Consider the following 14,072-nt stretch of genomic DNA (forward strand, 5'->3'; position numbering starts at 1 on the left):
AAAGGAAGGGGGGAAAAAAAAAAAAAAAAAAGGAAAAAATTTAATTAAAATCAAAGAAGAGAGAACAAGCGGAAAGGAAGAAAGAAGAAAACCAGAGTATCTCGGTCTCTCTGATCTGCTATCTGAATGCAAAAGTAAATTGGTTTACATGACACATCCACCCTGCGGAACTCAAAGTTTCATTTTCATGTGCAACTCCACACACTGAATGGCCACTGGAGATTTCGGGGCTTGGCGGAGCAGATTCCTGATAAGGGGAAACTAGGGCAAATTCAACTGTCCACTCTCAAGTATTTCTCGCCAAAGGTGCTCTTTTTCCTCTCCCACAGTACCAGCAATGGACCTGCAGTGTGTCTGGTAGTTTTTGCTTACAATTCGTTGAGTTCGGGGGGGATCTGTTGTTGCTTATGAGCTAGGGTAACACTTTCCTCACTTCAAGTGAATGCGGTTTATTTAAGAGATGGTAAATGTACGTTCGCTATATATAAAATATATATATATATATATGTTTCTATTGTCATCCAAAAGCATGGGCCACTGTTTTTTTTCATGTGAATAAATGGTTTCTAGTAAAGTTAAGGTTATAACTTCCGTGCTCTGTATGGATTTCCATCTCAGGAGTATCCTAGCGTTTCCCGGGCTAGGGCCAAGTTCAGTTAAATAATAATGGGAGGAAGCCTAATTGGGTTATTTGAAATGCATTTTAAGTAAATAGTTTAGATGTCTAACTCTCCCTTTGTAGGTATGCGTAACCTTCCCTGTTCGCTGTGAGGCAGAGACAACATGGCTGTCTGCAGACCATCACTTCTGATGGTGCTACAATTGCTATAAACAACGAAAAAGGCTTTTTTTGAAACTGGTCAGGCTCCCAATAAGCCCAGAATCCCCAACGCTAATGACTGTTTACTTGTTAGTGAAGAGCAAGGCAGAAAGACCGAGGGCTCGGAGCGAGTCAGACAAGAGAGAACTATAAACAATTGGCGGGGGGGGGGGGGGGGGAAAAGAGAGAGAGAGAAAAAAACTTTGGAGGCAGAGGGGTGGATGTCTTAAATACCGTTCCCCGGCAGGGTGAGCGGAGCGCGGCTCTCGGCCGGGGGCGCAGCCCCTGCCCCGGGAGCGGCGGGCCCTGCGCGGGGGCAGGCATCCGGCGGAGGTCCGCTCCGCGCCTCGCCGCTTTATCTTGCGTGACCTGGCTGGGCTGTTTACAAAACCTTGAACTGTCTAGACAACACCATAAAACCCGAGGTTCTAAACAGCTTAATTAGGTTATATTATACACCTTCTGGTGGGTGAAAAAGAGATTTCCGCAATGTGCAATAAAGACGAGGAGTGAGAAAAGAATTTGCCTTTTTTGAATAGGACGAAGCGGCTCTCGCTACGCTCGCATGCAGGGAAGGCAAAAGTGCCCACGTAAGTCAGGAAAAGATCGAGAATTCAAAAAATCGAGACCTGGAAGCAGAGGGAGGCATGACAAAAAAAAAAAAAAAAAAAAAAAAAAAAAATCCTTTAGCAAGAAAAACATAAGTGTATGCCTTTGAACTTCCAAAATGTCAAGGTCATCACCTTTAACCTTTCTGAATAATTAGGCGCCTTAAGGTTCCTCTGTTATTTTCAACCACCACCCTCTCTCTCTCTCTCTCTCTCTGTCTGTCTCCCTCTCTCTCACACACACGCACCACCACACACACACTTATTACCGCATAGCTGCCGTATTAGCAAACGCATCATAACGCAAAGAACATCCCAGCTGGGTCGAGGTGAGCTCTGCGGCGTGCGGGGAGCATGCCCCGCTCCGGTCCCCGCCAGCCGGAGCACGGAGGGTTCCCCGCTTCCCCGGCCTTTCTCTTCCGCGCCCCGGGAATTAGCCCCAAATCGCCTTCTTTTTAGTCAAAAAAAAAAAAAGAAAATAGGTTTTTTTTTCGCTAAAAAAAATATAGGGGGATGTAGGAAATGTTTCGCAATTTAGGGAGAAAGATTATATTTATAAGCAGATTTTTCTGCGAATCTGCGTTTCCCCATAAAGCCCATTATTTGGAAATGCGCGAAGTCGCGGGGAATTTCTCAGAGCATTTCGCCTGACCTTATCGTAATATTCTCTTGTCTCTCCCGAGCCTTAATCCACAGGGCGAGAATGAGTCGTTTGCTTTTCTGTTCCCTGCAGTGCTTTAACTGTCTATTTTAGCGGATTAATCCGTCTTTAAAACGCTAAGGCACCGCAAAAGAGGACCGCGGAAACCAGAACACCCTAGTATTAATCTTGCACAAATGCTCAATGATAGCAGTTTTAAGTTTCTATTTAAAAAGAAAGGAAGAAACCCGTGACTGTGAGCAAATTGAGCTGAGGAGAAAGACCTGGGAGAGGAGGGAATCCCCCGGTGCTCGGCGGCCAGCGGCCACAGGAGGGCGCGCCCATGCGCTGCAATGCCTGCCGCCAGCCTGCTCTTTGAGCCTCTTTTCACCCTAATAATAATTCCACTGCTAATAAAATATCTAATATATAAGTAACGATAAGATTTCAGGGCCTTCCAAATGAGAAAATAAAGCGTCAAAAAGATTTATTAAACAAATAACCCATAATTGTGACGTGCTGGAGAAATACGACACTTTAACAATTTTTTTTTGGTCGTAATCTTTTATAATGCATCCGAGCTCTAAAAAAAACCCCATAATTTTTAGAAAGAAAAAAGGAACAACCCGGTGGTATTCAGAATTCGTTCCCTAGAAAGAAAATCTACTTACTCCTTTAAGGAGAGCCTCAAGGCAGATGGAACAAAAGTAATATAACAAACATGCATTTCCACAGTTTATCTTCGATTCTTACTCGAGGCTTTTCTTAAATAAACCACTAGGTACAGGAAGCATAATTTTAAAAACATATTTTATTTAACGGCGAGAGTAACGTTAGCTGCTGAGAGTGCTTATTTTCGTAAAGAAAGACAAAAACAATAAAGCGAAAAGAAGATATATTTAATATCCGAACATCACCTTGCCAAGGCATTGCCGAATGAAATCCCTCTCCTTAAAAGTACTATGGAGATCTATTAAAATGAAACTAGAGATTAGAAAATTAAAGTGAAGCTTATGAATTTCCTGGACGCTCTCCAGTGACAAAGCACGTTCCGTTTTTCTGGTTTTCTGTTTCACTTTTTCCCTCCAGTGCGCACTTTTGGTCAGAATCTGATGTAAGAAACGGCTTCGCTGCTTTCTGCTTATTTGCAGAATTCATCGAAATCTATTTCACGTTGGCTCAGCCATATTCCTTGTTTTTTTAAAGCCCCGTCTCTCGTGAAAGCATTTCTTGGCACTTTGTCTGCTGGGTTGTTGGTTTTTTTTGTTTTTTTTTTTTTTTTGTGGGTGGGTTTTTTTGGTTTTTTTTTTTTTTTTAAGAAGTTCATTGTTAACACTTTCCTAGAAATAGCCTTTCCGTCGGTAATAAAACGGCATTGTGCAATCTGAAATCCTTGGGATCCCTGACGCCAAAGGTAGCCCTTGCAGGCGCAGCCGAATCTCGAAGGAAAATCCCCTGGTCTCTCGGTGGAGATACCCATTTTGGGAGGGAAATCTTCAGAGAAGATTTTGTGTGTGTTTGTTTTCCTTGGCGTGAGAGTGCTCCTTGTGAGAATCCACGCCAACCTCAAAACCATTAGGCTTCATAAGAGGTGCTTTAACTCCTCGCAATTACAATGAGGCCGATCTCAGCTAATGTGAACGAGTGATGGGAGCCAGGATGTGTTGTTAATTGAAAAACAAAACAAAACAAAACCAACAAACCCAAACAAACAAAAAAAAGCACCTAAATCGGAATATGGAAACGCCGCGCTTTTTTTTTTTTTTTTTTTTTTTTTTTTTTCCCCCCTTTCTCTATTTTATTTCTCTAGACAGAAAAGGCTGTGAGCTATTTCCAAGTGTCTTTGGGCTTGTCCTTTACAGAGAACGAAAATGGCATTTGCTTATTTTCTGATTAAACTACAAATGCGACAGGAATCTGCCGAAGGATAAATGTGCAGCACAAATACCGAGGCTGGGGGCTGCATCGGCTACCGATCTGCATGCTAAAATCTCATCGTACCAGATACGCACTTCTGTGTCCACAGAAATATAGAAATACGATAGAGGAAGGGCTGAGGCTTCGGGCGAAGCTGGGAGTACAGTCAGTACTACTGTGAGATCCCCACGCTCAGAAATAACCCTTGAAGAAATGGCCAGCATGCTATTTTGTTTATTTTATAAGCTTTCATATTTAGGAAAAGGCATAATGCCAACAGTATGCTTGTTTCCACTCCCTACCCCCCCGCCCGCCCTCCGTCAAAAAAATCCAGGGAATCTGAGCCCTCAGCCCAGACGCCCACTCTTTCTATGAAAATATGGCACATAGAAATCTGGGCAACGTGACAGTTGCATTATTAAAAGAAGAAAGGACACCACATCGTAGCCAATTCTTTTTTTCCTTAAGTAAAAACTATTCTTCAGTCTCCCTGCAATATAACAGCGTGGCATAAAATACACAATCCGCGCTTTTAAAGACACCCTAAATAAAATGCTGAAATCTTGTAAATGAATGGATTTTTACTAAAATCTTCCTGGGTTCCAGACTGCTTTTAAAATAAGATATTTCTCGCAATACCTTTGTTACTGAAGGCATCTGCTAAATATCTAGCCTCTTTCGTACCTCTCTCCCCTCCCCCTCCCATAATGAGACACAAACACAGCAAATTGCAACTATGAGAATCCTCAGCACAGCCGAGGCAAAAAAAAATAGTCATATCACCAGTAATAAGGTTTAGGAAGATAAGGCAGTGAAAATTAAGCCCTGCTGCCACGTCTGATAACCTCAAGTTTTTAGCCCTGACATTTGCTAGAGGAGAAAACTGTAGTGTCCACCTATGCTTTATTACAAACAGTAATTTACATCTGCATGGACCCATTGGCTGGGTTTTTTTTTTACTTCCCTAGTTCGGAAAAATATGGGGCTCTGAGAGCAAAACCTTTGTATTAATGTAGATTGTATATCTCATTTATTGCACAATATTGATTTATTTATTAATGTTAATTACTTGATTCCATTTTAATATGATTTAAAACAAGAATGACATTAAATGCTCAGAGCCTACGTCCCCAGTTCCCCAGTGGCTCTCGCATGTTTATTCAACTTCTATTTACATCAAACTTAAACTTTTTTGCTGTTCATTTTCGGTAAAAAAGTCGCTGCCCGTTTTTAAAAACCCTCATGATTTATTGTGAGCGAAGGGTCTTACGGAGCCTTTTGCCAGTCCTGAATACGGTATTTAAATCATTATCATCACAGCCATCATCTGACTTTCCGTGTAGTGACATGCAAGATAATCATATTTCCAATTAAAAAAATCAAAGAGCCCTCATGTCTAATCAGGAGCCAAGAAGTCAGCTGCCCTAGCACCAGCGAGGCTGGCGCGGAAAGCAGCTCAGCAATTGCTTATTGTTTTAACTCCACTGTTGGGCGAAACCCGCTGCAAACCTCTGGGCTGATACTTCAGCTGGGATATTTCTCGGACCCCCTTTTCTGAAAGTGTAAATAAAGATTACGAAAGAGCCATTTGATGGGCATAAAATTCCTGATTAGATTTAACAGGCAAGCCTTAAACTGCGTCAAGGAAAATAGTATTTTGTTTCTTTAAACTCTGTGGGTTGTCCGGGCCGTTGCCGAAGAAGAGGAAATTGCTAGAAGGCGAGGGGGGCAACGCCGCGCTCGGAGGGAGCGTCGTGGGCTCCGCCGCAGCTCCTCTCCCGGCGCAGGCGAATCTTAGCAATGGCTCTGATCATGATCTTAGGCGTCCGGCTCGCCGGAGCGCCCGCTTCTCCTCCGCTCGACCCTCGGCGGCGGTGAAGCGTGCCCGGGGAGGGCAGGGGGCTGCGCCCGGCGCAGGGGATGCTGCGAAAAGCGCTGGAAAGCAGCGAATATTGCGAAGGTAATATTTAAACCCGCCGGCAACCCAGAAGCTGGAGGCTGCAGCTATAAAAGACGCTGGCTCTTAACCTGACAATGATGTTGTATTTGAACAGCTGCGATAAGGTTTTAAAAGGTCTGTCTCATTGCCACAGCGAAATTTTAAATAGGGTTATTGTTTCCAGCAGTGTAAAGTGGACGGTAAAGTGCAAAACATCCAAACGCCAGGAAACAGGGGAAAATTCAAATTCGCGTTGGCGGAAAACGCATGTTTTCGGCTGTGCGAAAGACGCATTTAAATTTTTAAAAATCCTTTCACGTGCTGCCTGCTCTTGGGGATCTGAAAGGATGTTTTGATGGTAGAAAGGCCCAAAATAAACAGGCGGATGAATCCGAAATAAAAATTATCAACAAGTTCACTTTGTCTGGACGAGAGTCCTTGACAGCGTTAGTCCCAGATAAGAAACACTCTAGTTCGAGAACAGTTTTTTTAAAAAAAAAAAAAGGGGGGGGCGGGGGGGGGGGAGGGAGAAAAGGAAAGGAAAAAGAGTAATAAACAGTTTGTACCATCACTATTTAAAATGTAATAGCTGCTGGTGTAATTATGGGTACGAAGTGTTGGCGGGGACACGACAGTAAAACGTGTTTAAAATGTTGGGACGGAAAAATCTGATTTGCCATGTAGACATTTACTGTTGCCTTTGGTATTTATTTCTTTTTAATAATACAGATGCATTTCTCATTCTTATTAAAAAAAAAAAAAAAAAAAGGGGGGGGGGGGAAAGTTGCTTAAAGACTTGCGGTGAGGATATGAGTTTCTCTGTGTTTTTTAATGAGCAATACTACAGAAGGAGAAATTATCTTTATGATAGCTTTCAGCTTCCAGGGCAAGTGAAAAACCTATTTTTTTTTTTTCCCAGGCGGTCGGGAGAGAGTATTGTAAAATGATTTTAGGAATGTAGCCTCCCTATAAAACTCGAGTTACGACAAAAGTCTAGCTTTTAATATTTGACGATTTGTGTTAAAACAAAAATTGACCTTCTCGGTTAGCAGCGAGGAAAAAAATCAATAGTATAATTTTCAATAATTCATAACGCGAACGCCATTATGCTAAATCTTAACTATTAATCTTATCCTTTACAAAGTCTCGATTGATTTGTTAATAAAATACCTTCCCGTGCGCGGCAACAGAGGGTATAACTCTTGAAAAAGCTTCAGAAGCAAGAAAATTACCAAGTAGCCCAAGAATGTAGATGAGGCTTTTATTGATCGCCCCTGATTCCCCTTAATACGCATTAATAAATCCCGCAACCTTTTGTCCCCGCACTTGTCAGGAGCGGGGCTTTCACAGGAGCCACCGCGGGCCGGCGCGGTTTTCTGCCCGCCGCGCCGCCCGGGCAGTTCCGCGCCCGCGGAGGCTCCGCGGCGCAGCGCGGCGCGGCGGTGGGGGGGGCGGCGGGGGGTGCGCGCGGCGCGGGGCCCGGGCCCGGCCCGGCTGCCGCAGCGCGGGCGCGGCGGGGCGGTGCGGTGCCGGCGCGGCGGCCTAGGGGTCGCTGTTGACCGCGGCGGGGCGCGGCGGGGCGGCGCGGCGGGGCGCGTCAGCGGCGGGGCGGCGGGGCGCGGGGCGGCAGGCGCTGCCATTGGCCCAGCTGTCATGTGGTCGCGCGGAGGCATCCGCAATTACACGGGAATGTTTTCCTAGAGATGTCAGCCTACAAAGGACACAATCTCTCTTCCTCAAATTCCGCCCCAAAATGTCCTTTCCCAACAGCTCTCCTGCCGCTAATACTTTTTTAGTAGATTCTCTCATCAGTGCGTGCAGGAGTGACAGTTTCTACTCCAACAGCGCCAGCATGTATATGCCACCTAGCACAGACATTGGGACGTACGGGATGCAAACCTGTGGACTCCTTCCGTCTCTGGCTAAAAGAGAAGTTAATCACCAAAATATGGGTATGAATGTACATCCTTATATACCTCAAGTAGACACTTGGACAGACCCGAACAGATCTTGTCGAATAGAGCAACCTGTTACACAGCAGGTCCCCACTTGTTCCTTCACTACAAATATTAAAGAAGAAAGCAATTGCTGCATGTATTCCGATAAGAGATCCAAACTCATTTCTGCAGACGTCCCTTCCTACCAGAGGCTGGTGTCTGAATCATGCCCCATTGAGAACCCCGAGGTTCCCGTCCCAGGATATTTTAGACTGAGCCAGACCTACGCCACTGGGAAAACCCAAGAGTACAATAATAGCCCTGAAACGAGTTCAACTGTAATGTTACAGTTAAACCCTCGCGGCAGCTCCAAACCGCAGATATCTGCTCAACTTCAGCTGGAAAAGAAAATGAATGAAAACCCGAACAACCAAGACAGCACCGCTAAAGTCTCTCAAGTGGAAAGTCCCGAGCCCAAGTCCACGTTGCAAGACGAGCGGAGCTGCCTGCCCGAAGGCTCCGTGTCCAGCCCAGAAGTCCAGGAGAAGGAGAGTAAAGGTCTGTATTACCGAGTTTAAGCCGTGCCGTGGTGTAACTCCAACACGCCAGCACCATAAAGCACGCTCGAATATACTAACGAGCATCACAGCCATCACATTTAATGCTAAGGAGTATCGGGCTGCAGGTGCTGTGTCTCTGAAGATTTTGGCAGGCAAAAATGCTACACAAAAGGGTCCAAAGATTTGCTGTAGAGATCTGCCTCTCTCGTGCATGCAGACCGCCTCTGTGATGCGGGAAATATAGCCGTGTGTTCCTTAATGCGCTGCAGCAGCCAAAAGCAGCCCCATACCTCTAAAAAAGCAGGTCTGGAGGTTGTAAAATACGACCAGCTCAAGTTTTCTCTCGTAATATTTTGCTGGGGTTTTTTTTGTTTTTTTTTTTTCACTGCGGTTTGATTGTATTTAAAGACAATTACGGTCCTATTAAAATAGGTGAGAAATAGGTTCTATCAGGCTGGGTAAAGTTGGAAACAAATGCACAATGAAAGCAGCAGCCCGCTATCTGCCTGGTCCAAAGGTGGAATATTTCAATGGGGTGTTTTAGATAACCTTGGGTTGGTCTCCAAAAGTGCAACAGTATTTTGAAATGCATTTGAAAGCCAAAGGTGGTAGTAATCTGATTTTATTTTCCCTCTAAAAGTGCACTAAAGCCTTCCTTTCGAACGGCGTGTGTTGAAGAATCCCAAAACGGGAAATTTTCTGCTATCAAAATGTACTTTGCAACCTCTAGGTCGGTTTTTACCCTACGTGTGCATGGAGATTCTTTTTATTTTAATTGTATCTAACAGCCCAGGTCTGGGTTGATGTGGGGCAGATTTCTTTCTGGTGGGGAAAAAAAAATCTAAAAGGAAAATGAAAAATGAAAAAAACATCCAAGGGAGAGTGTGTTAATTTCTTGTATATCTTTTTGGTTGGTAAAACGCCTATGTCTGCTCCTAGGTGTGCTTGTGTAATTCAGCTGGTGGCTGGGGGTATGCTGCCTCAAAATACAGTGCGAGGGTATTTTGCAATTGGGCTGTTTTTGTAGCAAGTGTCGTGGTAGTCCGAGGCGGCCATGGCGAGGCTAGACCCGTTAAAATGTGGCCATGGGGCTGGTGGCAGGCTAAATATTGTTGAAATGCTAAACGCCAGCTGAAAACTTGAGCGCCCATTTCTGGAAGGGGTAGGAGCGCGGGCGGCCGCAAGGCAGGGTGCCGTGTGGTGGGGACGGGCGAGCCCAGCCTGGCAGCAGGTCCCCTCTCTGTGCCCACACCTCGCCAGAGCTCTGTTTAATGCCCACATCCACCATATCTGCCAGACACTGCAGAGGAGGGGTCATGGCCAAGGGTACACTCTAACAGCCTGAGGTATTTTTGATTTTTTTCTTCTTCTTCTTTGATTTTGATAGAGGAAATCAAGTCTGATACTCCAACAAGCAATTGGCTAACTGCAAAGAGTGGCAGAAAGAAGAGGTGTCCTTATACTAAACACCAAACACTGGAATTAGAGAAAGAGTTCTTATTCAATATGTATCTCACTCGAGAGCGCCGTCTAGAGATCAGTAAGAGCGTAAACCTCACTGACAGGCAGGTCAAGATTTGGTTTCAAAACCGCAGAATGAAGCTCAAGAAGATGAGCAGGGAGAACCGAATCCGGGAACTGACCGCTAATCTGACCTTCTCTTAAACCCTAACCCCGGGGAGGGCACCAGTAAGGAATGGGCACAGCACCGCCACTTGCTAAAGGCGGGAGAGACTCTGGCAAAACCCGGCATTTTCCAGTTTTGTTTTGGTTTGGTTTTTTTGTTGGTTGTTTTTTTTTTTTTTTTTCTGATAGAATGTGACTCTTCGTCCTTCTTTTAGCGCTGCAAATGAATATGTATTACTATGATGAGTATATATAAAACCTAGCACGTGTAATTTATTTTTGTTCTCATCGTAATGCAGGGTAACTATTATTGAATATTATCATTTGGTCTTAACTTATTGGAACTGTCGAACATCCAAGCAATGTGACTTTTTCATGTTTTTACTAACGAAATGGTATTTATGTGGGGCTGTTACACGGGCCATAACGTTTTGAGTACATTCAATACTTTAAGAAAAGAGGGAGGGGGGAGAAACTTTGGGGGCGGGGGGAAAGAGAAGCACATTATAATGTAACTGTCCTCGCAAATGAACTTAGAGATTGTCCTTCGTAAAATGGAATATTTCCTTCTTCTCCATTGTAGACATTTCCTTGTGGTGCATATGTGGAATAGTAGTCGTTCAGCAGCAATATGTCCTTCTTGTGCATGTTCTGTTCGCATGTATAATGCAATAAACTCTTTAAACTACTGCCGTTCCTTTGGTTTTCTACAAATGTGTGAAGTACGGATGCAGGTTGGTCTCCTGATCTTTCTCTATCAGCAGCTCTTTGGACTGATGTACCTTCTTTGCTATTTTCTGGTCTTTGTGTGTATCTGTATCTGCCTGGTTTTCTCTCTCTCTTTCTCTCTCCCCCCCCCCTCCGCCCCCCGCTTTTTTCCCCTTCCTTTTTTTTTTAGGGGTGGGGTGGAGACTGGGGCGGGAAATGATGTAAACATAATTCATTTATATTTGTGCCTATAAACAACTGATTAATTGATAAAATGTTGTGTGATATTCGCAGTCTGACAAACTAAATGCAAAAAAAAAAAAAACAAAAAAAACCACAACCAAACAGAGAGAGAAAAAGAAAAACATAGTAAAATATTATGACCTAAACTGGACATCCTCATCCAATCAACTCATAAATGGTAAGTGATAAAATATCTTTCTACTACAAGCTGTCAGCAATATGTGTGTCATTTTATTTGACGTTCGTATGTTGATATAAAAAATACCAGTCACTGCGTGCTTACAATGTGTAGACTTTGATTTCGTGTCTACTCGCTTAAAAAAAAAAAGAATCATACCAAATGCGAAGCTGGGTATAAGTAAATGTTAAGGAGTTCTGTTCTTGGTCAGCCCAAGAGCTTTCAGAAGATGGTGGAAGGGAAAATATCGCCTCAAACATCTGGCAAGGTTGGCTTTTTTGAGCAGAAACGCTCCCAAGCGTGCTTACAAAAGTACACCAGCCTCTTCAGACCTACTTTTGTCACCCTGCACCGTTTCTGTTTGTTCAGAGATCGTTTTATTCCGCGGAATTCCATTTTAGTAGCACACATCCAGATAATGAAGTTCACGACTCTTAACCCTTTCTGTACATAGCCGAAAGCTGTTATTAGCAGGGCTCTGCACTGGAAGCCGAGGAAGGGCGTGTATGTGTGTATGAGAGAGGTAAGTGCCTGTGTGAGCAGAAATACTGAGAAGAACTGCAAATGGCTTGCAAATGAACATGACTCCAAATTGAAGTGCAAATACTTGGGCATACATTCACCTTCAAACAGTACTGGAAAAATAGAGTGGCTACCGTTTGGGCTGGGAAACCATCTTGCTCACAATCAGCGCCCATTCCTCCCCTAAGCGGTTTCTAAATCAAGAAATTAAACGCAAGATAGTGCCAATATTGTCTGACTTGGTGAGACTGATACTGCTCAAATTGCAGCTGGTGGCTTTGTATTTTGCTCTGTTGTCGCTGATGTTTAATGTAAGCGAATACTTTCTCACGTGCGTGTTTACTCGTAGGGCAGAGAGGTATATTTTCCTCAATCCAAAGCATCAACATTTTGAAGCTGCGGGAGCTGCAAGCACGTAGGTGTTTTGTGCTTGCTCTCGTTTCGAAAACAAACAACAAAACGGCGCTCAAGAAAAACCCTCTTTAAATATTCCATACATATGAATCGCCTTTTCTTTCCCTTTAAAGATACTCTCTATATCACCAAAGGAAGCTTCAGTAGTGGAAAGTAATTAGCTGGCTCCATACCAAGTGTCTAACGTATATAAAAAAGGAGGCTTACTCTAATCTGCCTGCTTTATCAATTTATATCTGTGGGAAGCGAGGGGCAATTCTTCGCCATACCGCAAACTCCGCTTCTAGAGAAAAATATAAGAGAAATATGAAAACGCAAAGGAAAATGTTAAAGTGAGATGACCAAAAAAAAAAAAACCAAAACCAAAAACAACCCACAAAACCCAGCCAAGTAAAAAAAAAAAAAAAAAAAAAAAAAAAAAGGCAAAAAGCAAGCGAAGAAAAAAGGAAGAAAACAACCTAAGAGAGTAATAAATCATTAAATAAACAGGAATTTCAGTCCCTTCCTCATAACGGCCTGTGAGTAGGAAGTGTTTTCTCAGTGCTGTTGTTCGTGCCCTCGGCGGGCCGTGCTGCGGGCTCTCCACTAACTGTGTGCGTTTCCTCCAGATCCCGGCACAGCCATCGTCCCTCGCCCGGGAGAGCAGGCGTGGGCAGACGACCATGGGTAATCCAGTTTTCGGTATTAACCGGGCACCGTTTCGCTCGGGGAAGGATAACTGGGCCGGGAGCGAGGGGAGGGGGGGAAAGGGAAAAGCGGGCAAAAAACTCACGTAGGCATTGAACGTGGCCAGCGCGGCCCGGCCCAGCTCCTCCTGAACTCGGGGCGGAGGAGGCAGCTCTGCCGGCGAGCGGGGGGCAGCGGCAGCCCCGGGCCCCTCTGCGGGCCAGAGCCTGCCCGCCCGCCTGTCCGTCCGCCTGCCCGCCTGCCTGCGCGGCCCCTGCCCCCGTCGGGCTGCGCTGGGCACCATAAGGGGGGCTGTGTTGGAGCTGTGTAGCCCCAGAGTTTCGCAGATAGAGGAGCAAGTGTTCAGCCACACGTCAGTTGTGCTCGGAGACACAGGCTTTGCTGTTTCCATCCGTCCATTTTATTAGGGACACATTAATCTATAATCAAATACACCTCATAAAATTTTTATTGAAAGGCATAAAATCATTACAGAGGTCTTCCACCTGTTTTAAAACAACACAATGGGCATCTCTTTCGAAAAGTGTATCCTTTCCATGGAAACTTTCTGTCCGGGGGTGGAGGAAGCGGATAATAATACCCGCACATGCTCTGAAATATGGAAGTACCGCAATGTGCTTTTACTGTAACATTTTCCTGTTTTATGAGAAGTCGTTACAGTCCCAGCTTGCGATGGTTTGTTTTTACAGGCAAGAATCCCCCTCTCCCAGCGGGTTTCCTCAGCAGCTTGGAGTGTGATTAGCAAGCCAAGGCTGTTGGATTTATTTAAACACCCTGCCTCTCATTGATTAAGAAATGAATGGCAGAAATCACTCAAAGGAGGTGAAGAAATAGTCCGCGCTCGCCGCGGCCGTGGGCTGCCAGAGCGGCCACGCCCGCCGCGCCCCGGGCAGGCAGGGCGGGAAGGCGGGCAGCGCAGGCGGGCAGGGCAGGCGGGCAAGCGGGGCAGGGCAGGCGGGCAAGCGGGGCAGGGCAGGCGGGCAGGGCAGGGCAGGGCAGGCAGGGCGGGCGGGCAGGCGGCCCCGGCGCGGTCCGGGCGCGCAGCCGGCGCGGCGCGCTGCGCGGGGCCGTTGTTGATGATGATTTTTTTTTTAATCACAGCAGCCCCAGTTTAGCGGATTGATTTACTCGCAGTATTGGTAAATATGATCACGTGGGCTCCGCAACCAATGGTTGAGGGTTGCAGTCTGCAAAATACTACGATTGTTCTCCGGGAGGGTATCATATACAGTTAACAGTGTAACCTTTTATATGACTAAGAGGGGAGCCTAAA

At 45.2% G+C, this 14,072-nt stretch overlaps 1 protein-coding gene across 1 annotated transcript; it reads left to right on the plus strand.

Moving 5' to 3' along the window:
* The first annotated feature begins 7,677 nt into the window (after nt 1-7,677).
* On the plus strand, nt 7,678-10,086 carry HOXD10 (homeobox D10). Its single transcript, XM_009947862.2, has 2 exons — nt 7,678-8,419; nt 9,809-10,086. The coding sequence occupies exons 1-2, from the start codon at nt 7,678-7,680 to the stop codon at nt 10,084-10,086; spliced, it is 1,020 nt and encodes a 339-aa protein (XP_009946164.1).
* The last annotated feature ends 3,986 nt before the right edge of the window (nt 10,087-14,072 follow it).

The sequence above is a fragment of the Leptosomus discolor genome, chromosome 5 (genome assembly GCF_034619465.1).
Source record: "Leptosomus discolor isolate bLepDis1 chromosome 5, bLepDis1.hap2, whole genome shotgun sequence".
In the NCBI taxonomy this organism is placed as follows: domain Eukaryota; kingdom Metazoa; phylum Chordata; class Aves; order Leptosomiformes; family Leptosomidae; genus Leptosomus; species Leptosomus discolor.